This window comes from Amblyomma maculatum, chromosome 11, assembly GCF_055883805.1.
Source record: "Amblyomma maculatum isolate TAMU_Amacu chromosome 11, ASM5588380v1, whole genome shotgun sequence".
Classification (NCBI taxonomy): Eukaryota; Metazoa; Arthropoda; class Arachnida; order Ixodida; family Ixodidae; genus Amblyomma; species Amblyomma maculatum.
Window position 1 is genome coordinate 96,784,241 of NC_139354.1, and position 14,228 is coordinate 96,798,468.

Here is a 14,228-nt window from a genome sequence, read left to right on the forward strand (position 1 = left end):
GTCCTTATGTTTCCATGAACGTTTCAACAGGCCAGAGTAGAAGTTAGAGATTTAAACCCAAATAAAAGTTAAAGGGCGCCTAAAATTATAATAATTCGTGACCATCATAATCACAGTCATAAAATTATAAGTCTACCCTCTCACGAAACCCACCCGCAACTCCCCTTTGGAGTACTGGTTTGATTAAATACACTTCGCCACTCATCCAGTCATTGCTCTCTAAATACTTGCCTTTATTATTTATGTGTAATCTAGAAACTAGACATTGCATGATTTGAAGCCAAAAATTTTAGTTTAATATATGGGGATTGCCATTCCAAATAAACTCAGGTTATGAGAGAGGCCGTAGTGGAGGCTTCAAAAATATCGATCACATGGAATTCTTAAAGGTGCATAAAATCGCACAGCATGCATGCGCTTTGATTTTCGCCTACCTTTAAAACTGGCCGCCTCACGGCATTTTTATTTTCTGGAGAATTCTAACAATACTTCGAAACTTCTCTCCTAGGATGATGAGGTTCCATGGTTGACATCGCCACAATGTGTGACGATGAATTTCAATGGAAGGTTTGCAAACAAAGCTGCGATTCTAGTTACAAAGAACACACAGCCGATGTGCTTACTTAACCAAAAGAAACTATGCAGTGATGCAGTTTTCCGTTTCATATCAGGGCCACCCACTTAGGTATGAAAAACATGCATATGTATTCACACAGAAGAAAAGTATGAACGGGGGAAATAGCCCTACTGTGGCCACATTCCCCATAGTCGTATTGGACGCAGGCAAACCAGCCACATTGCTGGAAGGTACGTTGTTATGGAGAACTTATAGTGCTTTTGTTTGAAAGAGAACATCAAGAAACCGCAGAGGCTGTGAGGAAAGACCAGTCGAAGGCTCCACGATTCACTTCACCTATCTGGCAATCCTGAACATGCAATGGCACGTAAACACAGGGCGGCGTTTTGGTTTCGTTTAATCCCCTTTAGTCCACTTAAAACTCCGGCCGCATCTCAGCAGGCCACTAATCGGCTTGAAATGCGAGAGCCTAAGACCATGTAAAGACTGCCACAGAGCAGACAGCAGCTTGGACACTGATCCACTTTTGCCGATGATCACAAAAAGACGGAAACATGCATTCGGCAAGCAGCCAGCGTTATTCCTATCTCTATATAATTTTCATACCATCGCTCCAGGAGAGATCAGGTTAGAACATAACACAATAAATTTATTATCGGACAGTGTAGTTTGTTCCCTTATGTTGCATCAGCTATAAAAAGCTCACTCTCACAACCATTAGTTAGCAAATATATTTGTTTTATAAGTTTGCATCTTAAGCCAGTGTTTTCAAATATGACGAAATGCGTTTTTCTTTTCATGTGTTTTGCAGTGTGTTTTCCCGAGTCGCTCAAGCGGCTCCCAAAGAAACTATGTGTGCAAGACCTTCAAATAAGCACAATGTTTTGTCGTTTCCTGTCTTCTCAGTGTGATCCACGTCTCCAACAACACCGCTGCCCACCGGGATGTCAGTGTTTCCGGGAGACGAGTGACCCAACCATCGGGATGTGCCTTGATTCTGTTCTCCCACCTCCTCCAGCGTACGAAGCAGCGTTCACAAAAAACAGAGGATTGCCAAGCGGAATAGTCCGTAATAGAGTGTACAGCCGCTGAATAAAATTATTCGGTAAACATTCTTAAGCTAACTAGTAGCCGGCGGCAGATGTTACAACGTTATTCTCCTACTCGCTATAAGTTGTTACGCCTGCAATTTATTTGGAAACAGGCAGTCCTGCACGCGAGCTGTGACTACCCACACCTGCGCATAGATTTTTACAGTATCCATTCAGCGCACTTCTTGCCCTGCAATGGTTTTTTTTCTTCCGCGACTGGTTTTCTAACGCCTAACATATCAGTGGGCGTATTATAAGCCGAAATATTTACATAATACATTCCAGTGAACATGATTCATGTCTAGTATTGCGAACATGTTGCCTGGCTTGGACTAAGATTCCTAGCGCGTGAGTGGAGATCCCATGCTTCGCATTTAAATATTATAGGTCGTTCAAACTCGATAACAATGAGTATAGATTCGCTGTGTGCTGCCTACTAATGCGATCAATGCTTTGATGAAGTGGTGAGTCACTGAATGCTTAGTCATTGGCTCCAACATATGGCTTAGCCGAGTGACTGCTGCTGTGGTGCTGTTCTGGCGCTGCGACGTCCTGCATCCATGAAGAGTTCCTCGCCCTTGGGCAGTCTGTTCATCTTATAGTGTCGAGGCCTGCGTGGCGCCTCATGGATTGCTCTTGTGTTGCGTGCTCCTTGGGAGGGGAATGGCACGGAATTTCCCTTTCCGTTCCTGGGGTACGTCCTGTGATTTCCGAGTGGGTTGGGTCACGCAGCTTGCGCATGCCAAGCGCATACAGCGCAGCCCGAAAATTCGTCTGCCTGGACCCCACGAAGAGATGAAGGGGAAATGAGGGTGCTCGTTATAATACATGAAGGAAAGAAGCCAACAGTCGGCGAGGACAAAGAAAGCATTGGGGATTGTACTTTGTCTTTTGTTCTTTAATTTTTACTTGATAATTACATTAATTAGTAATGTAATGTGTTCCCCTAAACACATTACATTACTAATTCATATGATTATCAAGTAAAAATTAAAAAAAGACAAAGTACAATCCCCAATGCTTTCCTTGGCCTCGCCGACTGTTGGCTTCTTTCGTTCATGTATTATACCGAGCACCCTCATTTCCCCTTCATTTATCTGCTTGTAGCTTACGGGGGTCTCGGTTGTGGCAGTCTTAAAGCCGTAGGTAGCGTTAGAGGTTTCTAGCACAGCTTTCGCCCTCGCTCTTGATCACGTTCTACGTGTCGCTGGCGGTAACACAGGGCGTTCCACGTCCATCGCTACACTTGATGATGGCGCTGGGAACACTGTAAAGGTTCGTATACAGACAACATTAATACCCAAGAAAGTAGCAGGGCGGACAGCGGCCGATGTAGCTCAGTTAGAAGAGCATCGGACGCAATATTCGGAGGTCGTGGGTTCGTTTCCCACCATCGGCGCATTGTTTTTCCTTCTACTTTGTTTTTTTTATCTTTCCCCTAACATTACTAATTTATGTCAATATCAATTAAAAATATAAAAAAGACAAAGTACAATTCTCAGTGCTTTCCTTGGCCTCGCCGACTGTTGGCTTCTTTCCTTCATGGATCCCACAGATTCTCCTATCATGACCACACGCGTATTTTAACAATACAACGTGAGCTTCTGATTGGGTAACGCTTAGTTGCAAGTAATAAGACTTTTCCAAGACTTGTAAGAAAAATTCGAGATATACAAAGCACAAATAGAAGATTAGAGAGCTGCCTTTTATGAAATCTCATGGGACTGTCAAGGCACTTATGCAATTATCAGTAAAGCCCACTTAACGTCGCTCGATTGACAGACTGCCCTCTCGAACCTTGCCTTAGCGGTCAGAAGTTACCTAGTAAGGTAACGCCTTCAGCCAACAGCATATTACATTAGTAGAAAACGTAAAACGGCAAATTTCATTTATGCTGGCATATCTAAGAAACTCGCTAGCATGCGTGAGGTGACAGTGAGCAGCAAGATATTCATGAATGCAGAAAAGGTGCACAGAGAAATGTTAGAGCATGAAGAGGCTAAGGGTAGAAGATAGCTAAGTTTATGTCCTCGTAATTATGTAATATAAATTGTGGAGGAATTTTCAATGTAGCAATCAATTTTTTAGGCTCGTGCGTAGTTCTACGCAGTTTTGTGATCTTTTGGCTTGAAGAAAGAAATAAAATAGCTTAATAATACGCGCGCCTAATAGCTACCATGACAAAACTCCTAGTCTTTAACGCTTTTTACAGAGGACAGATTTGTGATGAAATCGTATATTTATATTTTATCCTTAACGCACTGAGTGTCTATTGAGTGGCATGAGCAGATCACGTCATAGGATTTGGGCGGCAGAATGTGACCGCATAATGTTCATTTTGGTAGACACAAAATCGTGTCACCGACTGATGTCAATCCGCATTCCATTTGATTTCCATCCGAGAGCTATTACTACTACTCCACACTGACTACCTAATAATAGTCTGTAATTCTCCTTGTTCGGCATAATAACGTCGGATGAGTTTTCGAACGTGATAGGGAAGAAAACCGTAGAAAAGCAATCTCCAAAGAAAAATACGATTGTCATAAAATATAAATTGGCAAAAGTGATGGCAGTGCTGCAACCTACGGAACAAGGATTTAAGCCTCGTGCTTAAAAAATTGGCATTGCTGTGGGAGTCCATCCACGGGCGTAGCTTTTGCAAAACGCTGCCGTTCAAAGCATGTCAGCTCGCTCAGAGAGCTCCTGACCACAGTGATGAACTGCACCATATCTCAACAAAATAAAGAGTCGTCGCTATAGACAACACTATGTAGGGCACCTTTCTCAGCTTAAGGAATTCATCTCTGAGAGCCTCGCTTGGCATGTTCAGAGGACTTTGCGAATCTGTCATGTTCGCGAACGGCCACATACTTTAAAGAAGGATGTGGGGAATACATAATCTGTTTCTCCGCTTTGACGCAACGCCGCCAAGTGGACCGTCATTTATTAAAAAAACCTTACATGTTTTATAACTATCTAGTGCGCTGGGTTAGTGAGCCGCAAGACACAGGTTTGACCGCGTGGATGAAGGAAAGCAAAATGCAGGGTGCTCATGTACAGTGTGAGGAGAAGGCACAATTCGGCAACTTCTCTGTCTGCCCGTTTGAAATATAGCGTACCGCGCCTGACCAATTTTTACCTGACCTGTGAGATAAAGCACAAGTTTGTAACTGTTGTGACCCGACCGGTGTAATGCTTAAGCAGGTGGATACCGGACCGGTATAATGCAAAAATCAGACAGGCTAGTCCGGAATCAAGTTCATACTGAACGAACTACGACCAGTATGTAGGTCTAATGGGGCCGTCATTGTGTGGTGGATCTGAAATCAGACATACCGGTCCGGGTTGGAGCTCATAACTGATGAACCATGTTCAGCATGCCTGTAAAAGCGGATAGCAGGTCTGGTTTTGAGCTCAAACGGGACGTACCTTTTCAGCATGAAGCTCACACAACGGACACACCCTGTCCGATTCAAACCTTCCGGGAAGAGTATATCCCCTTCGGAGCAGAATCAGGACGTATCGATGCAGCTCAATCAAAATGGCTAGCAAAACATTCCAAGAAAGCGCCTCTTTCTAAGCTGGTGGAAATTACCTGCAATGTGAGAGGAATCGCTATTGTGGAATCGCCGGTAAAATCGAAATGGCGCAGACAAAATTTTATTTTTATGGGATCGGGACAAGAAGTGTGCGCCAGAACTCTGCTCCGCGGCCGTCGTCGACGAACGCAGATCGAGGCAACATCTTAATGTTGCTGTGGTTGTTTTGAATTCATTTCAGGGCAAGCTCCCACAGTCACAGCGGCAACTTGCTTCATAACACACCCGCATTGGGTGGGTAGCTCGCTGTGGTCGTCGGACACAATTTGTCAGCTTCAGTTTATGCGGAGTGTATGCAAGAGCAATTGCTATCACACCATCAACACTCCGAACTGTCCCACCAGGCACCTCTGACTACATTTAATCTAATCAAGGCTGTACTACAACTGCAAATCAGGATTCCATTGGAATGGATGGAGACCTAACCTCGAAGGGCCTTGCGCATGGTGCCTGGGCGCGGTGCACAATAAATGGTGCGGGGGAGGCGCTTTTCTTGAACAGTATGGAAATGGGAAATTAGCAGTGAAGTGAGCGGGGTCTTTGCATGTGCGGAGGCGCTTGCGTGGTAGTTTGGGGTAAGCAACATAATGACAGTGAATTGGTAATCGCGAAAACGTTAGCAGTGTAGAATACAACCTTTCTGCACATGTGAGATAGTTTTTCCGCATATACCTTAAAGATATGAGTCAATCGAAGCTTACCCCAGCTGACAAGAATATAGGTGCATTGCATGGCTTCTTACTCGTTCTCAACAGCGAGTGTAAGCGTTCATTACATGCAGCAATTGCTGCTCGTCATTTCTTTTGTGTACCTCCATATCTGTGACTGAATAAGAGCCTACAACGCAACATTTAGACGCTGAACACCGCAACGAGCACTATCCGCAGGAGTTTCTGAGGCAAGCACTATCCGCCCCCTATTATTGATGATGCCATCCGAAAAGCGGGATTAATTGATCGTAATGGAACATTTGGAGAAGGCCGGCCGACTGCACAAAAATGACCACCGCTCAAATCTGATCTGAACTTTTGCTAACCACCCTAACAACCTTCCGAACATCTAAAAATACTAAAAAAAAACACTTTAACATCATCAAATAAAGTGATCGCCTCTCCAAAAAGTTTTCTGTGGTTCCGCGGGTTACATACATGCGACCAAAAAATTTACAAAATTATGGATTCCACTCTACTGCCGATAAAGCAGATCCTGTGGGTTGCGTGCCGTGCAGAAAGAATAGATACCAAGTTTGCAAACACATGCAAATAACGTTCACGGCAAAGAGCACACACTCTGATTTTAAACACTCCATTTGCGGAAATTTGAATTGTGACTCCAGGAACGTGGTATAGAAGCTCGAGTGTGGTGAGTGTCAAATGCAATACATAGGGCAAACCGAAAACCCCTTTCTAATTCAATTCAACAACCATCGCGCGCACACTAAATCTCTCCCCCACCTTCCCCTGTTCAAACACCATTAACAGAAAAGTCACGAATTCGACAAACCTAAAGTTATCTTACTCCAGAGCGGCTTCCATAGCAACCGCGAACGGGAACAACGAGAATCGCACTTTATATTTAAATTTAATGCCCTGCAGGCCGGTATAATTGAGAGCCCTGCTAATCTTTTTCGACTGCCGGGGCGCTACACCGCTGTCGACATGAGCTTACCGCGTATTCTCGCACAGGTTGGTTATCGAAACCCTGCTTCTTCTTACCGGTGCTCGAACCGATGTGTGATTGCGGTGTCGTGCCCCGACAGTCTGTTGGAGTGGGTTAAGAAATGCATGGGTTTACGTACTTTGTCCCATCGTGCTTTCTCTGCATTGCTTTTACTCCTCTCGGGAGATGTTCCTGGCCCTAGTCCGGACAGTGGTAGTATTGATGCATGTACTAATGGGGGCATTAATGCAGTTGTCCGCAGGTTAGAGCAGGGACAGACACGCTTTCTTGCCGATCTTGAAATAGTTATGAAGGAACAGAATGCTCTTTCTCGTTCGCTACAGGAACTTCAAAACTCAGTCGCTGTACTGCAAAATGATTTACTTGCCCAGGTAGCACAGAATGTGGGGCCCCGGTAGGTCCGATGTAGGCAAGAGGGGCTGGGGCAACCATCATAAAACCTGCATCGGTCCCCGATGGGGCTAAAGTGGGCAAGCCCCATTTGGGCTTGCCCCTGCTCCTCCTGCATGGGTCCCATAGCGGCGTTTCTTGGGCTAATGCAGAGCACATTCCTGCATCCAGACCACAAGGGTCCCTTGCCGGATATTTGAGGGCAATCCAACCTAAATGTGGGCTTTTTATGGGAAAGCCCTCATAGATCTGAAGTGAGGCCGCCCCCATTAAATCTTTGTGGGACCAACATCGGCCGTAGTGGGGCAAGAAAACGGACATGCCCACATACTGCCCCAATCGGCCCCTTGTAGGTTACTTGAGGGCAGGTGAAATATGAATAAGGGCTCAATTTGGGCAAGCCCTCGTGAAGCCCAAATGAGGCAGCCTTAGCTAAACCGCTTTAGGTCCCACATAGGCTGTAATGGGGCTGGAAGGCGGGCGTGCCCGCATGGTACCAAAATCGGTCCTTTGTGGGGACTTTGAAGGCCCGTGCCACTGCAGGTGGGCTCTAGGTTCAAAAACAACGTCCAGCCCAATTGGGGCTGCCCACATAAAACTGCTTTATATCCCACATGGGCCGTAATGGGGCTGGAAGGCGGGAGGGCCCGCATGATACCAAAATTGGTCCCTTGTGGGGAATTTGAAGGCACGTGCAACAGCAAGTGGGCTTTAGGTTCAAAACCAACACCCAGCCCAATTGGGGCTGCCCACATAAAACCGCTGTAGGTCCCACATCGGCCGTAATGGGGCTAGAAGGCGTGCGTGCAATTGCGTAATCATTGTTTCCAACTTTTATTTGCATTAGATGTTGCCCTAAATTACTATTATAGATGATTTGTATAACAGTTGTTGTCATGTTTAGTCGATTAGAAATTTACATGGCTTTAGTTCTCGCGCTCATGCAAATTGCGCTACAAATACTAAAACAAACTGATTGCTAACTGTTGCCTCTTATGTGGTTGCTTTGGACAGCCTGCAACTCGCAGCACAATATTACTGTTCAGAACACACATCTCCACAGCCTGAACAAGATGCACATGAAGTCATTTCGGCTAGATGAATGTTATGAATTATTGTAAAATTTAATATTGTGGCTGTTTAGAAAGTGCAGACATGTATAAAATAATTACTTAATTATGTGCATAAATATTGATTGGGAAAATTTGGACTAGGGCTTTCCACCAATTTCCTACGTCGGACCCTTATGAGAATAATGTGGGCAAGCCCAAGTGCGGCTAGCGCTATAAAACCCGCATTGGTCCTATGTCATTATCTGAGGGGCTAACTGAAATAAAAAAAAATGTTCCTCCAAAGCGGCTGCCCAAATCGGTCCAAAGTAGGACCATCGCGGGGAGTTGGCGCATGTGCCCTTTTAACAATGCCGGAAAAATGTGGGCAGCCCCGCAAGGGCTGCCTGCATCGGCCCCTAGAGGGGCCCATTGGGGCTTTGTCGACAGCCCCCTTCGGGCCTACGTCGGCCCCTCTTGCAGCACCCACATTGAGCCCACCGGGGCTGTCCTGCATTGCCTACATCGGGCCCACCGGGGCCCACCCTTCAGAGCCCACTTTGTGCTACCTGGGTGCAGTCAAAGAAGGCGCCTCAGATAATCGGCGTAGACTGGTAAACGCCAAATCGTCCCTCGAGGATGCAAATAACAGGACACGCAGAAATAACTTGATAGTTTTTGGCTTATCTGACTGTGAAAATGAAAGTTGGAAAGAATCTGAGAAAAATGTTATCGCGTTTTTCAAAACTGAGCTTGACCAGATCACCCACGCAGATGATATCGAACGTGCTCACAGGCTCGAAACTTTTCGTGAAGGAAAGAACCGGCCGATTATTGTAACTTTCTGTAGGTTTAAAGCTAAAGAACTACTGTTGTCGTGCGGATCAAAGCTAAAGAGTAAACGATATGCTATTCGTGAGGATTTCAGTCCCGCTGTTAGACGCGCTCGCTCAAAACTGTATGAATATGCTCAAACCACAAACCTCTCATTCAAACTGCGTTTCGAAAAACTACATATTGACAACAAAATTTTTGTCTACGATAGCGGAGATGACATGGTGACGGAAATAAATAGATAGCTAAATGTCAACCACTGCTCAAAGTCTAAAGCTTCGTGCGCCAGTGCAAAATCTGATTCTTCTTGCAGCCTTCCGCTTAGTATTTTGCTAGTTAACTGCCGAAGTTTGAAAAATAAGGTAGACGAATTTGCTGCATTGCTTTCCTCTGTTCGACCACATGCTATTATCGGGACTGAATCTTGGCTTCATGAATCCGTTGCAGATATCGAAGTCTTTCCTTGTGGCTATGAAGTTTACCGGTGTAATAGAAACACACATGGTGGTGGTGTTTTTGTCCTTATTGATGAATGCCTTCAGAGTAGTGAGTTACCTAGCTCTTTTGATAATTCTGAATCTGTGTGGTGCAGGATTAGACTTAACCATGGCAGTTACATCGCTATTGGGTCCTTTTACCGGCCTCCTGGTTCTTCTAGTCCAGAATCATTTAATGAGTTATCAAGCTTTTTAACTACCATAAATAGTGATTATATACTTGGAGGAGACTTTAATATGCCTGCCGTTCACTGGAATAATGGGAAACCTGTTTTCGCTGATTCGACTAACTTATCTCTAGCTTTTTCAGAGTTTATTACAACTAATGACCTGACCCAATTCGGGACTGAGAGCACCAGACGAGGTCATGATAGTGAGAGTACCTTGGATTTGTTTTTTGCTAACTCTGAGTCATTGATTAAAGAGGTAGTTGTCATCCCTGGTATCAGTGACCATGACAGTGTTGTGGCCGCGTGCTCTACCACTTCAGTCCGATCTGCCGACAAACATCCCAGGAAAGTGTTTTCTTACGACCGAGGTGATTACATGTCAATTTCAAGAGAACTTTCTAGTTTCTACCCTCTTTTTTATGAAGTCATCCAGTCACTGGATATAGATGGAGCTTGGATTCTTTTCAGAGATAAACTAATGGCTTTAATTGAGCAACACATCCCTTCAAAAATTATTACACGTAGAGGCCGGAATGATAAGCCATGGGTGGATAAGAAAATTCGGGCATTAATTAATAAGAAACGCCGTCTGTATGCCACATATATAAGAAATCACAAGCAGTCTGTTTTCCAGGAAATGCGCCAGATAAGCTACAAAATTAACAAGAAATAAAGGTAAATAAACATATATATATTTCATCGCTTGATACAAGGTTAAGAGAAAATCCAAAAGAATTTTGAAAATTTGTTAAAATCAATAGTAAAGAGGTGACCTCTGTCCCTACTTTGTTAGTTGACGAGAAAACAGTGTCCGACGATTATGAGAAGGCCTGCTGTTTCAATTTTTATTTTCAATCCGTCTTTACTGCCGCATTCTCTGGTGAATTGCCTGAAACACAAGAAAAAGCCTACGAGGACATGCCCGCGGTTACTGTCACATATAACGGTGTCCTCAAGTTACTTTCTAGCCTAAAAAACAAATCAGCCAGTGGGCCATATGCCATCCCGTCGCATGTATTGAAATCTTGCTCACAAGAAATTGCGCATTTCTTAGTAGCCTTGTTTAATAAATCACCATACAGCATTTCTTTACCTGCAGATTGGAAGGCAGCAAATGTCATCCCAGTCCACAAAAGTGGTCCCAAAAAGGCATTGCAAAACTACAGACCAATCTCTCTTACATTCATATGCTGCAAAACTATTGAACACATTATTTACAGCTCTGTGATGAAACATCTCCAAAACAATAAATTCTTCTCTAATGCTCAACACGGCTTCAGGCCTGGCTTGTCGTGCACGACTCAACTGGTAGAATTTTCTCATGATCTCTTTTATTATTTTGATCTTGGTTTTCAGGTAGACTGCATCTTTTTGAATTTCCGCAAAGCCTTTGATACTGTTCCTCATGCTTTATTGTTATATAAATTATCTTCTTTCTGTATACACCCCGAAGTAGTAGACTGGATTAGAGATTACTTATCTGGGCGAACTCAAAGTGTTGTAATCAATGGTACTAATTCAACGAATGTCACCGTAACCTCTGGCGCGCCCCAAGGGTCTGTCTTGGGGCCTTTGCTATTTCTAGTCTTTAAAAATGACATTGTTGAAGGGCTTGAATGTAAAGTGAGATTATATGCTAACGATTGTGCCATTTACTGAAATATACGAAATGATCTTGATGTAAGTAGAATACAGAGTGATCTGAACAAAATTCATTGTTGGTGCACTAAATGGGGCATGTCTTTGAACAAAATTCATTGTTGGTGCTCTAAATGGGGCATGTCTTTGAACACTGCTAAATGCCAGTATGTGTCATTTTCCCGTAAACGTCTTCCCGTGAGATCAGTCTATAATTTGGACGGCCTACCACTTGAAAAGGTCCAACATTACAAGTATCTAGGGGTCTATTTTTCAGAAAATTTGACATGGAACCGACACATAGAATACTTAACCTTAAAGTCATCTAGAACGCTAAATCGCATTAGACGAAATTTTTGTAAAGCCCCCACAAAAGTAAAAGAACTGCTGTACGTAACTAACGTCCGTCCAATACTCGAGTATGCTTGTGCGGCATGGGACCCTCAACGCTCTTACCTTGTGGAAAAACTTGAACGCATCCAAAACCGCGCTGCCAGGTTTGTTTCCGGCAACTATAACTTCCGTAGTAGCATCACAATAATTAAAGAAAACCTTAGATGGAAAACATTGGCTCACCGGAGACTAACCGCAAAATTAGAACTTTTTTACCAAATATACTCTGATCTTACGGGAATAAACAAGAGCTTGTACATTCTACCTCCACATTTTATCTCTGAACGCCGCGACCATAAGCTGAAAGTTCTTGTAACGCGATGTCGAACTGACGTGTTCCGTAATTCCTTTTTCCTCACACTTCTTCACTTTGGAATAGTCTTCCTAAGAGCATAGAACAATGTAAAACAGGTAAACATTTTCAGTCTTTCCTGGCTTCCAATTTGTCTTAGTTGCTTTCCACCCTTTTAAACCTGTTTCTCGCACTCACATTTTCAGTGTTGTTCTTTTTATTGTTAAACAAATGTGCTTTACTGTATACTTTCAGTATAGTAACATGCTCATTTTAGGTATTTCTTTTACCGTTATTGCCCCCCCTGCTATAATGCCCCTGGGCGCTGCAGGTACTTGTATAAATAAATAAATAAATAAATAAATAAATAAATAAATAAATAAATAAATAAATAAATAAATAAATAAATAAATAAATAAATAAATAAATAAAGTTCAGTTACCCCCTAAATTCCCCCCGCAAACTCACCCAAACTGCCAAGTCAAGCTTACTGCCAGTAGACCGAAGGAATGTCATCCTCCCCCACCATACACACAACGAAGGCCACACAATTCCTGCTTTTATCGCCTGTGGTCATACCTATTACTGTGCTTCCTTCCATGCAGTCTTTTTTTTTCTCGCACTAGCCACCTGCCCTTTCTTTTCCACTCCCCGCCTGCACCTGCTTTTTACCCCACCCACCACTACAATGTCATTGTACACCTCTCCGCCATCTGTTTCTTTTCCACTCTTCGCCTATAGAACCTACCCGCATCGTTTGCATTCGCACTCCTGAAGAAGGGGAGCTGCTGGTCGAAACGTCGAGTCCAATAAAATATTTGTTTAAATGAAGCGTACTCTTCACTCTAATTTTTTAGCGGCCAAGTGCGTTAGATGTTCTCGCATATATATATATATATATATATATATATATATATATATATATATATATATATATTGTGAAGAGGAAGAAGTGCACGTGGAACATTCCAGTCAGTGGCATCGTGATCGCCGCTGCGCGTGTTGGACTTGACTTTGCTCGCTGTCGCTGTGTTTGCCGCTGATCTACCCAGTCCTGCCGATCAAGTCCTGCTGATCTGCCCAATAAACCCCCATCTCACATTTGGTGGAGCTGCCGGTTCTGATCTATCCTCTCGCCCTGGAACTCCGCAGCCGCACATAACCACCTCCTGCCATGCCTGAGGACGTTAACCATCAAGCCGTACAAGTTGGCTCGGCCATCATCTGTCCCGGCTCCCTCCGCCAGCGAGACGCCGCCATCTTCAGCGGCACTGACGGCCATGACGTCGAGGACTGGCTCACATCCTGTGAGCGAGTGAGCGCTTACAACAAATGGGACGCGGAAACGAAGTTAAGCAACGTGATTTTCTATCTCACCGGCGCAGCAAACCTATGGTTTCGGAACCATGAAGCGGACATTCCATCATGGTCCGTGTTTAAATCCAGCTTCTCTGAAGTTTTCGGCCGTCCGGCTGTGTGGAAACTCCGCGCTGAACAGCGCTTACGTGCGCGGTCTCAGCACGTTGCCGAGAATTTCACGAGTTATATCGAGGACGTCGTCGACTTGTGCAGGCGTGTGAACGCACAGATGTCAGAGGCCGACAAGATCAAGCACATTCGGCAAGGCATTGATGACGACTCCTTTCAGATGCTGTCGGCTCGAGATATCCGCACCATCGCGGAAGTGGTCACACTGTGTCAAAGTTATGATGAACTGCGCAAAAAAGGCCCATAACTCGGGCGAACACCATGCACTCTGAGTAGCTTGTTGGCCTGACGGATGCAGGCGAAATTTTTGCTCTCCTGCAAACAAATCAAGAGCTTCTCCCGGGAAGAAGTTGCTCGAAAGCTGTCCCTTAAATCCTGCCATCAAGAATCTTCCTCACACCTAGCTCCCAGTTTGCGCCAAATTATTCAAGAAAAGGTAGCTGAATCTCTTCCTCAAGCCCTTCAATCCATGCCTGTCGCAGCGCCGTGCCCAACCACCACCTACATATGCTCCGCCGCCACCTGCC

General features: G+C 44.4%; 1 protein-coding gene across 6 annotated transcripts in view; it reads left to right on the forward strand.

Annotated features, from left to right (window-relative positions):
• The window catches only part of LOC146174449 (uncharacterized), a 56,633-nt gene extending 54,942 nt beyond the window's left edge, over positions 1-1,691 (forward strand). For all 6 annotated transcript variants that reach the window (XR_014701753.1, XR_014701751.1, XR_014701752.1 and 3 more), the window contains one exon: positions 1,484-1,691. Coding sequence is in view for 3 of the 6 variants with exons in the window: in XM_084583423.1 (XP_084439549.1) it covers positions 1,484-1,643 (160 nt within the window). In the remaining 3 variants the exon portion in view is untranslated. The remainder of the gene's footprint in view (positions 1-1,483) is intronic.
• Positions 1,692-14,228: the final 12,537 nt, after the last annotated feature.